At 34.8% G+C, this 17813-nt stretch overlaps 1 protein-coding gene across 1 annotated transcript in view; it reads left to right on the top strand.

The window, feature by feature from the left end:
- SLC17A6 (solute carrier family 17 member 6) overlaps positions 1–11818 on the top strand; it is a 37589-nt gene extending 25771 nt beyond the window's left edge. The window contains exons 7-12 of the mRNA XM_027115698.1: positions 745–887; positions 4599–4748; positions 7868–8000; positions 8421–8531; positions 8999–9126; positions 9848–11818. Of these exons, the coding sequence (XP_026971499.1) occupies positions 745–887; positions 4599–4748; positions 7868–8000; positions 8421–8531; positions 8999–9126; positions 9848–10183 (1001 nt within the window). The 3' untranslated portion in view covers positions 10184–11818. The remainder of the gene's footprint in view (positions 1–744; positions 888–4598; positions 4749–7867; positions 8001–8420; positions 8532–8998; positions 9127–9847) is intronic.
- Positions 11819–17813: the final 5995 nt, after the last annotated feature.

The raw sequence follows: 17813 nt of genomic DNA, 5'->3' as shown, positions 1-17813 counted from the left end.
AGGGTATATTTTAATGGTGAGAGTGCTATATAAAGGGATGAAAAAGAACTTGCAGTAGTATATTTATTATATTGGAATTCATAACTTTCATCTGCCCAAACAATGATCAATAGGCAATAGTATGTGCTGTGGTATACAGTCACATAAACTGCTGAATGTTATCACATTAATTACAGAAGCCCATTTTTCATGTATAATAGTTATTCAGGCTAAAATATTCTTCTAGATTTTATTTAATAGTCTGTTTACTAGATCTGGAAGTGCTAACAGGAGAGGGAAACAAGCATTTCTTTTCCCTGGAAATGCAGACCACTGGAACGTATTAAAGACAGACAAAAATAAAAGGATTCACTCCTAGAGAAATTTTTTGAGGACAGGAGTTTTGTCTTGCTTATCATATTTCTCTCACTCAGCAGAGTGCCTGGAAGAGTAGCTTCTCAGTAAATCTTTGTTGGTTGTATGAACATGTTCCAAATTACACCATTCAATAATTGTTTATTGTGAATTGCCTGTGTATCCACATTATTTAATAGTGACAAAGAGATAAAACTACAGGACTAATCTTCAGGATGCTTGAAGTCTGGTGGCAAAAGACAAGCAAAGATGGCTAGATTCATTTGGAGAAACATAAGCTTGAATTCATATTCTATGGAATATCACAAGATTATTGTAGTTTTATTCCAGTAAATGACTGTTAAATGGAAGTATTTATGATGGCTTTTCCTTTTGAACTTTTGCTTTCAGGAAGCTTTGGAATGATCTGGTACATGTTTTGGCTTTTGGTGTCTTATGAGAGTCCTGCAAAGCATCCTACTATTACAAATGAAGAACGTAGGTACATAGAAGAAAGCATTGGAGAGAGTGCAAATCTTTTAGGTGCAATGGAAGTAAGAACTTTATTATGGTGTATATTCCTATTCTTGTTCTCCATCTCACCTCCCTTCGACCAACAAGATTATTTTATGAGTCCCTATTCAACAAAACTAATTTGGTATCAATCATGATTGTTTTCTTTACTCCATGCATATTCCCTGATTTAGAAATTATTGCTACTTCCTCCATCTATGATTTATTTTCTTTTCCTTATCTTTTCTTATCTTCAAATTTCAACTGAATTATAGCTATGACTGTAAACCTCAGCAAGTTTTCAAAAACAGGTCAACATAGCTCATAATTGAAACAAATTCAACCAATATTTGTTAAATTTAGATTATAGGAAATGTCAAATCACGTAACACAGTCATGAAAAGGGCTAGTTTTGTTCATTGAATATTCTAAATTTAAGTTTTATACATGTGTATTTCTATGTGATTTAGTAAGCACTAGTAAGCATTAGCATGCCAACCATAGGTAGCTAACCTGAAAAGTATTCTTAATATAATATAACCTTTTTACTGATAAAATGTTACCAATTTTTTAGGACTACTATATGAAGATCAAGTATTATAAAGATAATGTTGTGAAGCCTTTTTCTGATTATGATTTAGCTTCTTGGGCAGGATTTGCTGATGTAGAGAGAAATGCAGTTGTATATCAATAAGGAAATATTTTAGCACCCATATTAATACATCATAAATAGTAATTCATGAATAGCCATCTGATGCTACAAAAAAGAAAAGAAAAGAAAACTGATAAGCAAAAGTAATGTATTTAGACAGGTTCAGTAATTCAGCACCTAATCAGTAGCTCAATTTCTTTATGCTAAGAGTTGGAAGTTACTCTGGCTGAGGAAGTTACATTGGCTGAGGAACCAATGCCCCTCATGCATTATGCTTCTCCTCTTTCTTTTAAAGGCTTCGCTCCAATTTTGACTCTATTTTATTTCAGCTCTGATTCTCTACTTCATTTATTAGGGAAGGTCTGTCTTTGACATCTCATCCTAGGTAAAAAAAAAGGTCTGTCACCCATTGTTGCTGAGGGTATCTTGGCCTTTAATGAATAAGAAAAATGCCATATTGGATATCATTCAGAAGTCAAACCAGTATTTAAAAAAAAATCTTACATTATAATTGTTCCATTAGCTAAATAGAGTGGCATTAGAACGTGCCCCTCCTGTTTCTTTCTGTAAAGAGATTGGTCATTTCTTTCTAATGGTAGCTACTCAAGAAGCAAGTGGTGATGTGAGGGGTGGTGTGGATGTTGGCAGTAAGCTCTGGTGCCCACCAGCTCCAGTTGCTCTGAATGGAATCTAAACATAGACTAATCTATGGTGAGTTCAGTGCTTTGCTTCAATTTCTAGTCAAAAATAGTCTGATTGGCCCATATCTTTAGTGATCAAATATACTTCTTTTATTTACCAGTTCTCGAGAGGTTGTGTGTCCAGGTCAGGCATAAATATTTTAAAACAATAAGAAATTTAGTCTAATTGAAAACCAATTTCTGGAAATGAGCCAAAAAGGAATAATTGGTAGATTGATAAAACAGTATAGATAAGCTCAAACTCCCCATTTTCTAGACCTTACTGTGTTTCTAGACACAATATTTTACTTCTTACTGATGTTTTTTACTTTCCTGAAGTAAATTTAAAAATGAGATCAGGTGGGAATAGGACTTGTACTTTAGTTATTTTGAGCTTTTTGTGATCAATTTCAATAACAATTGAAAGAATAAGTAACAGGAACATCCATATATCCACTGTATAGAAACAAGTTTTTAACATCTTGCCTTATTTATTTCATTTTTCTTTTTGCTGAACGATTTTAAAGTAAATGAGGTATCATAACTCTTTACCCCAAAATACATGCATCTCTAGAAAAATAAGAATATTCTCCTTCACAGACTAAGTACTATCATCATACCTAACACAACTGAAAATAATTCTCTAACATTATCTAATAACTAGATCATTTTCAAGTTTCTGATACCCGATTCAAATCCTAATACCTAGTCAATATTCATGTCTTTTGTAACCATTTGTTTTGAGTCTGGATCCAATTAAGGATCACATATTGCAGTTGGCTCTGTCTTTTAAATCTCTATTTTTTTCTTTACAAGATAATTAAATATAAATACATACAGAAAAGTGCACAAATCGTAAGCAAATAGCTTGCTGATTTTTTATAAACTAAACACACCTGTGAAGCAAACAGCAGTTCAGTAAATAGAATGTTATCAGAATGCCATAAGCCCTCCTACAGCTACCAACAATTTTTTAAGATATATGATTAGACACTTTTCTCTTATATTTGTTGAAATGTTTTGCAGCCTGAAGAAAAAGTACTTAATAGAGATGATCCTGGTATGAATTAAAAACAACACCTTCTCAGCAGGAAAAAAATATTTTCTTATAATGTTCTGAAGTTATTACTTATTCAACTAGAATGCTATAATAGACATTCCTGCATTTGGCCATCTTTGAAATAAGTAGATTCATCTAGCACCACTTTTCCCGAACACATCAGAAAAAATTCTTTTAACTCTGCACTTTTTGAATCTATCTATGATGGTGTCACTAGAACTTTTATCTAAAGCCACAATACTCACTGTTTATTACTAGGACAGGTTTTTGTGTTTTGATTTGTTCCTTGTGAGCACCACAATATATCTTCCTACTATATTGCTTTAAAGTGATCTGTAAGAAGTTTCATTAGATTCACAATTAATACTAGCAATTACGAGGTTCTACATCCAGGAATAATTACTAAATCTGTGTAAAATATGTATGCCACCTCTTTTACTAATTTGGTCAGGTTAATAATCCAAAGCTAGCATTAAACACAGTTAGAGTAGGCTATTGTTTCTTCACCAAACAGTATTTCAGTGCTCAAAATAAAGAATTGAGAAAGTGTTTGGAACTGTGAGAGATATGTTAAGGTCTAAAAATATTAGTCTTGGGGAAAGATACTTGTTTTATATTTGGGCACACACAGGATCTTTAAGTATACTAGGTGTAATTTTTTGAGTGTCATAAGCAAAGCCAATCATATTTAAGTTAATTTTGAATGTCTTGAATATCATAAATAACTAGTTATGATGTATCCATGGTGTGCTGGGTGGCCACATGCTTTAACCCAGATGTATACCATGTGAATTTTACCGAATCTTGCGCTCCAGTGTCACAGAGTTTATACTGATATGCACTGGCTATCAAGAGAATTTGTAGTTAGGTAGTGTTATCATTGACTTTTGATAGGGCCTAGGATATTGCACTCTTAATTCTTCTTATTTTTCTCCTCCTAACTATTGATACATTGAATTTTCAACATTTTAAATAAAATATGTCAGATACCAACAAGGTCACTGATTTGGCAGTGAGTTTTAGCTGAGACCTGATCTATCACTGCCAAAACAAAACAAAGATCTTGGAAACTAGGATCTCTGCTTTTGGAATTACTTTTCTATAAATATAGAATCTTGTATATTTCTAAAACTAAATCAATTTAATCAGAAGGAGAGACTGATATCCTTTTCTCTTCTTTCAACAATTATTCATGCAGCTAAGGTTGACTGGACTGTTGCAATTAATGATTCACTACCTCCTGCCTACCTCTTACTCATGCCCCAACGTACATATCCTAAAAATGCGAAGTATCTATTATTCCCATTTAAGTTAGAAAATATTTATAATGGTCAGAATGGCTCTCTTTTTGGGATTTCAGAAATTCAGGACTCCATGGAGGAAATTTTTTACATCTATGCCAGTCTATGCAATAATTGTTGCAAACTTCTGCAGAAGCTGGACTTTTTATTTATTGCTTATTAGTCAGCCAGCATATTTTGAGGAAGTCTTTGGATTTGAAATCAGCAAGGTATGTAAAAATTATCCTTCTTTAACTAGAGCATTATTTTTTTACTTAAGTGACCATTAAGTTCCTTTGCCAAGATTTTATCTTCTAAATTTCATTTATTTATTCAACAAATAACTTCTAATAAACAAAGACTAAGTAAGGTGTTTGAGTGCCTACTACAATCAAGTGCCTGATAGAAATGGCTCTTTGTTACTGGGAGCACAGACAAAACAGACCTATTCTCTGCCCTCAGAGAGCTTACATCCTGGTTGAGGTGGGTAGCAATATAGCCTTTTCCCTGTAAATAAACATAATTCCCTTTAAGTTTCAGGTCAAAGACAATACAACAGTGAACAAAAATTCTTTTATTACAATAGAATTGTATTTATATAATTATCAATCTAACTCTTCTTCAATGCTCTCAGAAATCTGTCTGGCTAAAAGATTTGAGGATAGCAAAAATATCTGAAAACATTCTTGTATGTTATTTATCCAGTTTAATCATTTAGCAAGCATTTGTGGAACATGATATGTGAAGATTTATGTGTTAGGTTCAGAAATAAAAACGTGGTTCCTTTCCTCAAGAGTTCACAGCTTGGTGGTGTAGACAAAAATAATACATTTCCAATTATAGCACAGCATTCTCAATGCTACAGACATTTATTTGTCGCTATGAAAATATAATCATTTTGAGATTTTTAGAAGGATAAAATGAACATAAAAATACTACTTTACATGAAATTTACAAAGTCCTTTCATACTCATGAACAACCTTGTTTGGTCTACCAGCTGGATAACTTTCATCATTTCTATGGAAATGACGGAGAAACAGAGACTAGGGAAGGTATTTAAATTGCCTAACGCCAAGCTAACAATAAGTGACAGAATCAAGTGTAAGCCCATATCCTTTGATTTATGTTTCAATTCCCTTTACTATGCCATTCAAATTCAGGTAAACCGTAATTCATTTAAGCATTTCACAAGTATTTGTTCAATGCCATCTCTGTGCCAAGCCCTTTGCTGAACCCATTTGTCTATACTGGCCATGGACTTGCTATTTCTCTTCATGTCATTACGTAAGTCCAGCTGGGTTCGCTATTCATATTATGTCTCTACTTGAAAGACTATCTAAGGCCTGGAACTGAAGAAAACCTGAATTTAGGAGTCTCTATTCTAAGAGCTCTTTTGTAATCCCTGTTTCTAAGGAAACTGTTTCCTCCATTCTTGAGAAGAATGACTGCTTTAGACAGGGCTCCTCTCTCTGGAGCTGATCAAACATTGCAGGGTAGCCTTTGGGAGCTCTGAGAGGTGTTATACTTCTCAACAAAGGCTGCTGGAGGTGTGAGTCCATTTTCACAATCTAGGACAAATATGACACTGAGAGGCTATTAATAAAGTCAGGTCTCGTCGGGGAGAGTGAAGGAGCCAATTGGTGTTAATGAAACTGTGTGGTCATTCTGGCCTTGTAGCTCCAATTAATTGAAAATGCCTGAGTAAAAGCAACAATCTCTTGCAAAAACTAAATATAATCAGATATGTTGCTCTGATTCACTTACCATATTTTTAACTAAAATTTTGGATAAATTCTACACACACAGATTGGCCTGAAGATTTTAATTATACTGGTTAAAAAAAATTACTGACTTAACCTGAAAAATGTGAAAAGGAGGTGATTGAGGAAATAAAGCATGGGCTTTGGAGCCAGGCTGACATGGTCCCAAATCCAAGCTCTGCAAGAGACTGTTGATACAAAACATAATCTGGGCCTGCTCTTGAATAATTGTCATCCTCAGTTTTCTTACCTGTAAATAATGGTATTAAGACCATCTTTCAGAAGTGCAACAAAATATAAGTGAACTAAAATATTTACATGGAGAATGGTTCTAACCAACCTTAGTTAAATTGAGTATCCTGTAGACAAAACCACAAGTGCAATGGCTTTTTCATACACACACACACACAGAGTCTCAGCCTATACTCATATATAAAATTTCTCAACCCCTTGAGAATGGCATAACCCTCCTCTAAGTCACAGTTTCTTCGTCAATGCACTGAGAATAATAATATTAAAAATTTTCCATCTGGAGGAAAGAGAGAATTAAAGTGCTTGGATATTTAAGGTATTTTAGAGTCTTTTACTACCTTAATTACTAACCATACCAAGTCAATGGTCGTGACACCACAGTATACAGCATTATAAAATAGAATCTTTTCTCAAACCTTCAGTAATCTAGTTCGGAAGGGCATGTTTATACAAATAATAAACATTTATCTAATACTTAACATTTTCCAGGAATTGCGTTTCAAAGTATACTTAGTAAAAATCTTCCTTGTATCTTTATACATACAAAATGTACTAAGTCCGTATATGTGGTAATATAAAATTAACATGTATTTTGTTCATAATTTCTGCCCCCGTGATGTCCAGAGGACAATGTCTTACATATAATTGTTGATCAGAACGTGTGTTTAATTGATGCTGGCAGGTTAGGCTTTAGATTGGGCCATTTAGTATGAAATTAGTACAGAAACTATATACCGCTCTATGACAATGTGACCAAGTATTGGTATTTGACAAGGAAATGCCTAAAACTGAGAATTGATTTGCATTTTTCTGGGCTCTTAATCTTTAGAAACTAAATATAAAACTCATAAGAGATATATATTTAAAATGGAATTAGGGTTTTAGCCTTATTATAAATTAAAATGAATTTTAAAATAGTCTCTTTAAGGTTTGTCTAATGTATTTCTCTTCTCTCTGACTCTGTCTCTGTCTCTCTTTCTCTCCCGCTCTCATGCTAATGATGAGATTTTGCAAACATATTTAAGACTATAAAAAGGATACATAAATGTGAATCACTCTGTGATAAAATTCAGGATAGTTTACTCATAAATTCAAAATTTACTGACTCAGAAAAAAAGTATTATCTTCTAGAAGATAAAAAAGGATCAAAGTAAATTTGCTTAGCTTTTCTCATTTATTCTGTGGAAGTTATTGCTTATTCTGGGACTAAGTAACTAAGTGGTCATTTAGAGACAGTATTTTTTTTCTTTCTTGTCCATAAAGAGCTTATGAGACTATTAAATTGCCCATATTACTTATGGTCACGTATATTTCTCCCCTTTCTGTTTTTCATCAGGTTGGCATGCTATCTGCTGTTCCACACTTAGTAATGACAATTATTGTGCCTATTGGAGGGCAGATTGCAGATTTTCTAAGAAGCAAGCAAATTCTTTCAACTACTACAGTAAGAAAGATCATGAATTGTGGTGGTAAGTACATAAATGATGTTAAGAACATGTGTTTATTTCATGAAGTTCCAACTGACGTGAGTGAGTCAACTTTTTCCATGCGTATCAAATATGCTGTTAAATTTGCACCCTCGCTGTTCATTCATAATCATTCTCCCATCTTCAAATTTTCATAACTCCTAGTTTTAAATAATTGCATGACTAAGTTTACCTTTCCCACCATTGAAACTTAAGGTTGTTTTTGACGTTTTTATTAAAACACAAAGAAGGCTTCAGTAACCTCTGTGCATAAATTATTACTGTTATTATTATTTTTTAAGATAGACTCCCTGAAGTGGTTTGCTAGGTCAAGTATTGATGTGTGATCATTTTTAACAGTTTTGACTCATCAGAAGAATTTACATAAATTTCTGAAATATTTTCATGTGTCTGTTTCTGAAGGTTTTGGCATGGAAGCAACGCTGCTTCTGGTTGTTGGTTATTCTCATACTAGAGGGGTAGCAATCTCGTTCTTGGTACTTGCAGTGGGATTCAGTGGATTTGCTATCTCTGGTAAGATACTTTTTAAAAAAATACGTACTTGTAACACTTTGATTTTTGTTAGTGATAAAAAGTCTATACATTCTACTTTCCCCTTTAACATTTTGAATGTTGAGAAGGTTTACTCAACATATTTCCACTAGAAAATAAAAATAATAAAACATTTAGAAATAATTATTTGGATATGTTACGACTCACTACTCACTTTTCCCCTGCTTACCCTTACTCTTTTTTTTTAAGTGAATATCTCCTCCTCTCTGTGGAGTGACTATCCCATATTAAGTATTGGATAACAAATCATACCTCCTTTCATTCTCATTATACCCCTGAGCTAAATTATCAAAAAGTAGTTATTAAGCACATGCTATGAACCTGGTATCTTTTGAGGAGGGTGGTGAATGTGGTAGAGGATACTCTATAGTCACCCACTTCTTAGAAGTTCGGGATTCTCTGAGCCACATCTTCTGTGTGTATTTCAGGTTTCAACGTTAACCACTTGGATATTGCTCCAAGATATGCCAGTATCTTAATGGGCATTTCAAATGGCGTTGGCACATTGTCAGGAATGGTTTGCCCTATTATTGTTGGTGCAATGACAAAGAATAAGGTAGGATAGAGCAAAAGAGATGTTCACTTGTAGAATATCTCTCTCATGGTTGGGGAAAAGCATTAAAGTATTCTCTTTGGCATTCTCTTTGTGACCCAGTCACCACACCTCTGAGTAGGGGAGATAACTGAGGTTCAGAAGAGAATTTATCTCTAAGAGCTCTGAGGGAACCCTCTTCCTCAACCAGTAAATGTATGCTTTTCAACACCTTTTAATATTTCTGATATCCCTGGTGAGGCAAAACAACAACAACCTAGCTCATTATTAAAAACAAGTGGAAGTCTTCTGAGCTTTATTTGTAAACATCAATTCAGACTTCTCTGCAGTAATTGATGGAAGAATATTGTTATCAGCTATTTGTCTTTATAGGTAGAGCTTCTAAATTATGGTTTACCAAAAGGAAATAAAAGAAGTGGGAGAAAAAATATGTAACTCAATGGAAATTAAAAGATAGGTTATGAATATTTTAAAAATTAGCAGACCTTAGATATATTTGGAGTTCTATTTCAGAACTTTAGATTAAAATTTTTTTTTAATTTTTTGAATGAAAGTCATAGTATTATAGAGCATTTCTATCACATTATTTGCTTTGTGTGATCAGAACAGGTGTTTCCCCTGAAGATAGCATTTTATGAAAAGCTTGATGGTGGAACATTCAGAGATGTTAGGCTTTTCAAACATGGGGAGTTTGTTCTCACACTGCCACTTTTTGTCACTGCAGTCACGTGAAGAGTGGCAGTATGTCTTCCTGATCGCTGCCCTAGTCCACTATGGTGGAGTTATATTTTATGCAATATTCGCCTCAGGGGAGAAGCAACCCTGGGCAGACCCTGAGGAAACAAGTGAAGAAAAATGTGGATTTATCCATGAAGATGAGCTTGATGAAGAAACAGGGGACATTACTCAAAATTATATAAATTATGGTACCACCAAGTCTTATGGTGCCACAACACAAGCCAACGGAGGTTGGCCTAATGATTGGGAAAAGAAAGAGGAATTTGTACAAGAAGACGTACAAGACTCATACACTTACAAGGACCGAGGTGATTATTCATAACAAAGCTAATTGCTGGATTTATTTTTAGTGTTTGTGATTAAATTAATTGTGATTGCACAAAAATTTTTTTAAAAATGTGGTGTAAACATGTAAACATATCAGCCAGGCAAGTCTTGCTGTAAAAATGAAATCAAAACAAACTCATGAAGTTACCACCAAGTGCAATCTATAGAAGTTGTGAAATTCCATCATTTCCATTCAAGTCATCCATTCTTGCATTTGTGATTTAAAGGTTGACTGGTCAAAACTGTAGAAGCAAGTAGTTAATCATTGGATTCATATGAGCGAAAACTCATCACCATTTAATAAAGCACAACTAAAACAGTTGGCACATCCCATCCTACAAAGGTTAGGAAGCCAAAGCTACTTGATCATGCAAAATGCACTTATGTATTTGTTACACTGTAGGGCAAGATATCGTGCAGAAATCCTGCTAAAAAAAAGTGAAATTGTCATGTTGGCTGCATTAGATGTTGGCGACATTTACTGACTTAAATCATGGAGTTGAGATATCTATCATGCAGAGAAGAATGTTGTGGGCTAGCAACTAGCAAGGTATACTAAATAATTATTGTTATTACATAATGTAGAATATTTTGTTGATTCTCAAGAGGAATATCTTGCAGTGTTTTATATGAAATGCTTTGGCACAAACATTTATATCTGTGAAAAGGAACTTGTAAAGTGAGGGGTATGCTTCATGTTCTTCCATTCATTTACCTAACAGTATAAAACACTTCACACTTCAATAAAATCTGACTTTTCATGTAGCATATCACTTTTTTGCAAAAAATATTAAAAATAAATAAACTCCAATGTATTTTTTATTACAACTTTGTACTGGTTGTAACTGGCATTAGAAAAAAAAAAGATGCATACACCATAAAGAATCTAATAAGAAATTTACTATGGAGATATAGCCCTTAAAATGCAATATTAACAACAAAAGAAATAGAAATGATATAGATATCCTTCTTCCTTAGTAATTAAATATAGATAAAACTTGTGCCACAGAGCTATATATAATATGAAAAGATAAACTTAATAGAGATATTGTAAGTAGACAATTTTATTACTTAAATTCCCATTAAAATATTTGTCTTAAATATATAGGACAATAAATTATATTAAAATTATATCTATCTATATATCTGTATATCTTATACATATCCATACACAGATACATAATAAACAATCTTCAGAAAAAACCAAAAATAGCATACACCTAATGTTGGGTTAGGGGACTGCAATTTCTACTTTCATAGAGTCATAGAATTTTAGATGGGGCAGAGGCATTTTGCTTGTCATTTCTTAATATAACTCAACAGGAATTGTAACATTTGTGTACCGAGCAATAAGTGCAATGAATAAAATTTCCTGTCTGTATATTATCTTCATTTTGCTTGTGGTAGCTGTTTGGGTGGTTGGAATGATTTTTTTCCTTTAAAAAGTTAACATCAGACCTCTTTATAATGTTCTAAAATGACAGTGATGCATTTCCCAATTCAACTTAAAATACTGTTGGTGTGTTTAATTGTCTATTCTGGATATTTGATCTGTTCATCGTATTGTGCTAGTGACTGGAGGCCCTGCTAATGCAAATAGAAAACATAAAGTTTGTTTTAAAAATGCAAACGATTCTTGACCTTAAGATAATAAAAATATCTTTTGCTTTGCGTCTCAAAGTGATGTAATGTGATCATCGCTTCTGTTGTGTTGAATGAAAAGATGTGGACTATCATTTTGCTGCAGCAAAAAAAAAAAGTATTAATAAAATGTTCTATTTATCCTTTTGCAAAAATACAGTACATTAATTTGGGTTTATTTTATGTTATTGTAGCTTGGCTTTGTATAGTTTAGCTTGTGTACGTCCCAACAAAATCAAATGCAGGGTCAAGAACATCAGCCTTTTCAGCCACTTGAGGTTTAATGGAAGAACATGGCATTCTTTAGATTGTGTGGGATGTGGTTCCACAAAGAGAGTTTTACATCAAGAAATAGGAGGTCTCTGAGTCAAACTCTTATCTTTCAATGCCTGTCTTCTCATAACTTGTGCTAAGCTTTAAAAAAAATTAGGAAAAAACTCAACACTTGTCAGGTCAATGATACTACCCAATTTTATTTATTTATTTATGGCTGTGTTGGGTCTTCATTCCTGTGCGAGGGCTTTCTCTAGTTGCGGCAAGCGGAGGCCACTCTTCATCGTGGTGCGCGGGCCTCTCACCATCGCGGTCTCTCTTGTTGCGGAGCACAGGCTCGAGACGCGCAGGCTCAGTAATTGTGGCTCACGGGCCTAGATGCTCCGCGGCATGTGGGATCTTCCCAGACCAGGGATCGAACCCATATCCTCTGCATTGGCAGGTAGATTCTCAACCACTGCGCCACCAGGGAAGCCCCAATACTGCCTAATTTTGACTGTACATATACCTTGTGCGGGAACTGCCCTAACCATTTTGTGTGGAGTATCTTATGGAACACCACAAGGACCCTCCAAAGTAGGTACTCTTTTTGTTCCCAGATTACAAATGAAGGAATTGAAGCTCACAAAGTTTCAATAACTTTCCCAAGGTAAAATTGAGTCATGATATTTTAGTATAACGTGTCAGCCAAACCAGCAAATAGTGAGCAAGATTTCTCAGGGAAGCCAATGGAATGTCTATGTCACTGGAAAGGTGATCATTTGCCCTGATTTCCAATTTTACAGATGTGTAGAAAGGGAAGACCATCATTATATAACATTGGTAACTGAGATTCATAGAACTTATTACTTAACGGGACTCACAGGACGATTTAGTTGACACTCCTTATTTAACAAATGAGAACACTGAAGGTCAATAAGGGAAACTGACTTGATCAAGAGGACACAGAGGATATTATGGATTTGGAAAGAAGTTGTTATAATTAGCTGTGTTTTTGCTTTTACTTTGATTTTTTTAGACTGGTTTTTACTTAAGGAATTAAATAAGAATATTTATTGGTTCAACCACTACCCCATATCCACCACTCACATAACCTCAGAGTGGGAGGTGAGGGAATATATTTTCTCTTCCCGTAATCCTCTGCATAAAGAAACAACAGCCAGAGGCCTCGCCTAATTTTTAAGGAGGCCCACAAGCCATCTCTCCATAACTTGAGGGCAGGAATGAAAATGTCTTAATCTAACACTCTGGAATTTTTCCAGTTCCATAATACAAAAGTTTACAGTTCCTATAAGAAAATTGTTCTAATGATGTCTCTAAATTTAACCACTGGCCACACTCATTTACTCTGATCTCAATCATGCAAAGTCACTTTCCCTTTCATTTTCCCCCTTATCCCAATGCCCACCCTCATCTGTACTGTTGTATGCATCTAGTATTTTGCAATTTACAAAATGCTTTCCCATGCATTCCCTCATTCCATCCACATATCTGCCTTGTATAATTGAAAGGCCCCATATCAATATTAGTATTTCTATTCTCCAAGTAAGGGAACGGTCTAAGCAGTATAGTTAACTTCCTAGTTTCCACAGGCAGGATTAGAACAAGAATACAGGCTATCTGGCTACAGCAAGAGAGTAATTTATTTTTTACTTTTAAATCACTTTATTAATCTTCTGATTATAAATGTAGGATGGGGGAGGGGATCTTCGTTAAGGAAAGAACAGTATTAAGAACAGTGAAAATAAGGGTAATCAAAAATCTTACTATCCAGAGATAAACACTGTTAAAATTTTTAGGTTATTTTCTATGAAAAATACACAGAAAACTCTCATATACTTTGTGATTTACAAATTTGAAGTCATACTTGATCTACTGTTGCCAACTACTTTTTTCGTTTAACAGTGTGGCATGCATATTTTCCTATTTGATTATTGGAGTTCTATAGTCTAATATATTACATAACATAGGCTATATTTAATCTATTTATGCAATACCTTAGTTATGAACATTTCATTTTTGCACCCTTTTCCCTTTATCTTTCTGCTTGCGTGGTGTTTTGGGGAAACCTGACGTCACATATACATATACCTTTAACTTCTATAACCATAATGGATATTTAAGTTACTATTTGTAGTTTATTGTTCCTGTGTTTGTCTACAGAGAGTACTACTGGCAATTGGCTTTTCTGGGATTCATTTACTAGTTATTCACTCAATAAATGTCTACTAAGCAGCTACACTGTGCAATCAGGGGGGATACACGGGGGAGAAAACAGCCCCTGTTCTCTTGGACCCTAAAGTCCAGTCCCCTTCTTGAGATGTTGGTGACACCCCCAGCTGCCCAGTCAGGCCACACAGATGTGACGGAGAGACGAAGCTCCTGTCTAGACACCAGAAACTTGCTAACTTTCCTGAGAAAGGATTTTTCTTAATCCCCCAAAGACCTAAAGTGGGCTGCATTCAATGTACTCCCTACATCATTTTTTAAAAGTTTCAGGTGAGGAAACTTTTCTCAGCCTCAGAGATGCCTGTGCTGCAAGGAGCCTAGGCTGTGGGGTTGGGCTGGGGTGGGAATCAGTGTCAACCATCTCCAGTGCCTGACTCTCTGCAGGAGGGGAGAGGGATGGACTGAACTTCTAAGTGCATTTTTTTCTTTTCTAAATTTCTTTCTGTTTGTGCTCCTCCCCTGGGTTTTTAAGGACCTATATATTTTCTCTTTTCATTTTTTTCCCCTTTATCTACATGCTGCCTCCCTAAGTTTTAACCTCAAATAGGGGCTATTGACATTTAATTCTACTCTAGTGATGTAATTAGTGGGTTTTTCTTTTCTCTCCGTCTTCATCTCATGCAAGACCTCAAACCTGAATTTTCATTCAGCAGCTGTCAAAAGCACTTTATTTGTGAAGGTTATCGGTCTATGCTATACAGTCCCTTCAAATGCTCAATCTTCTCCAAGCTTTCCCCTGAATGCAGCAGGCACCTGAAAGCTGCATAATCTGGACTCTTATCCTGTCTCTTGTCCAAATTCAGTAGCTTTTATGAAATGAAACCCTTGGCTTTCACCAAGAGCAAACAAAATGAAGAAACCCCTCCAGTTTTGTTAAATCACATTTGAGAACATGTTTTATTACTTTACTTAATATGCGTTAGATAAATATCAAAGAGTTTGAGGAATGCTTTTCCTGATGCATTAGAGCACTGTCAACGATTAGATAGGAAAGGACCTGGGATCCACCATGGCTCCTTTGTCTGCTTCTCAAGGAGCTTAGAGACACTCTTTTTGGCTCAATTGCTGCTTTTATCTCCCTTTCTCATTTTCATTTAGTTTTCGTCTTTTACAGTTTGTTGGTTTGTTTAGGTGTTATTTACCTTTGATTTTATTTTGAAGGAGGATGTGAATGAAGGATCAAGTATAAAAATTATGATAATAGGAATTATTTATAGCTTATGAAATGCCAGATACTATTCTCAGGGTTTTATTTGTATTAATTCACATGATGTTCACAATAACACTTGATGGTAGATACTACTATCAACCACATTTATAAATGAGGGAACTTTGGCACAGAGAAGTTAAGTAACTTATCTGAGGTCATACAACTAATGGAGTAAAGTTAGAAAGTGAACACAAACCATCTGGCTCCAGACCCTGTACTCTTCATCACTACCGTACACTGCCTCTAAATAGGTGTGTGACTTTGGGAAGTTACTTAACTCTACTGACGCTCAATTTTTTAATTTGTAAAATGACAATCTAACACCTCATTAGTAGCTGGTTTTGTAACTAAATCAAATAACAGAGAACTTGTTAGCACAGCAAGCTGCACGTAGTGTTTAACAAATGTCCTTTCCCTTTCCCCTTCCTCATTACACTAAGTAAACACTAGACATTAACTCTTCCAGTATAACTTCATCAGATTCATCAAAACGGACCATTTTGGAAACTATCTTTAAAGAAATTTTTATTTTTACCATAACTAAATTACTCAGATTTGTTCTCTAAATTATTTTTTTTGAATTTGTATGTTATCAGTTATGTGACACAAGTGCAGAACATTAAACACTGTTGGATGTGACTTATGTAAAATATAATATATACTTATACAAATTTAAGAAAGTATATACTGCATAATGAAAGGATAAAAACATAGGTTGGAAGGATACACACAAAAATATTCATAGCAAAGGAGAGCCTCTTCAATAAGTGGTGCTGGGAAAACTGGACAGGTGCATGTAAAAGTATGAGATTAGATCACTCCCTAACACCATACACAAAAATAAGCTCAAAATGGATTAAAGACCTAAATATAAGGCCAGAAACTATCAAACTCTTAGAGGAAAACATAGGCAGGACACTCTATGACATAAATCACAGCAAGATCCTTTTTCACCCACCTCCTAGAGAAATGGAAATAAAAACAAAAATAAACAAATGGGACCTAATGAAACTTCAAAGCTTTTGCACAGCAAAGGAAACCATAAACAAGATGAAAAGACAACCCTCAGAATGGGAGAAAATATTTGCAAACGAAGCAACTGACAAAGGATTAATCTCCAAAATTTATAAGCAGCTCATGCAGCTCAATAACGAAAAAAAAAAACCCCAATCCAAAAATGGGCAGAAGACCTAAATAGACATTTCTCCAAAGAAGATATACAGACTGCCAACAAAGACATGAAAGAATGCTCAACATCATTAATCACTAGAGAAATGCAAATCAAAACTACAATGAGATATCATCTCACACCAGTCAGAATGGTCATCATCAAAAAATCTAGAAACAATAAATGCTGGAGAGGGTGTGGAGAAAAGGGAACCCTCTTGCACTGCTGGTGGGAATGTGAATTGGTACAGCCACTATGGAGAACAGCATGGAGGTTCCTTAAAAAACTACAAACAGAACTACCATATGACCCAGCAATCCCCCTACTGGGCATATACCCTGAGAAAACCATAATTCAAAAAGAGTCATGTACCAAAATGTTCATTGCAGCTCTATCTACAATAGCCCAGTGATGGAAACAGCCTAAGTGTCCATCATCGGATGAATGGATAAAGAAGATGTGGCACATATATACAATGGAATATTACTCAGCCATAAAAAGAAATGAAATTGAGCTATTTGTAATGAGGTGGATAGACATAGAGTCTGTCATACAGAGTGAAGTAAGTCAGAAAGAGAAAGACAAATACCATAATGCTAACACATATATATGGAATTTAAGAAAAAAATGTCATGAAGAACCTAGGGGTAAGATAGGAATAAAGACACAGACCTACTAGAGAATGGACTTGAGGATATGGGGAGGGGGAAGGGTAAGCTGTGACAAAGTGAGAGAGAGATATGGACATATATACACTACCAAACGTAAGGTAGATAGCTAGTGGGAAGCAGCCGCACAGCACAAGGAGATCAGCTCGGTGCTTTGTGACCGCCTGGAGGGGTGGGATAGAGCAGGTGGGAGGGAGGGAGATGCAAGAGGGAAGAGATATGGGAACATATGTATATGTAGAACTGATTCACTTTGTTATAAAGCAGAAACTAACACACCATTGTAAAGCAATTATATTCCAATAAAGATGTTAAAAAAAAAGTGTTCATAGCAATTGCATCTGGAAAGGAAGGAAGGGAATGGACCTGGGAAAAGCATAAAATAAATTTCAAAATTGTCATCTTTTAATTTCAAAGAAGATCTGAAGCAAATATG

The sequence above is a fragment of the Aethalodelphis obliquidens genome, unplaced genomic scaffold (assembly GCF_003676395.1).
Source record: "Aethalodelphis obliquidens isolate GAN/ISIS:26980383/991018 unplaced genomic scaffold, ASM367639v1 scaffold14, whole genome shotgun sequence".
NCBI lineage: Eukaryota > Metazoa > Chordata > Mammalia > Artiodactyla > Delphinidae > Aethalodelphis > Aethalodelphis obliquidens.
The sequence above is the reverse complement of the archived record's forward strand: the minus strand, read 5'-3'. Positions and strand labels throughout refer to the sequence as shown.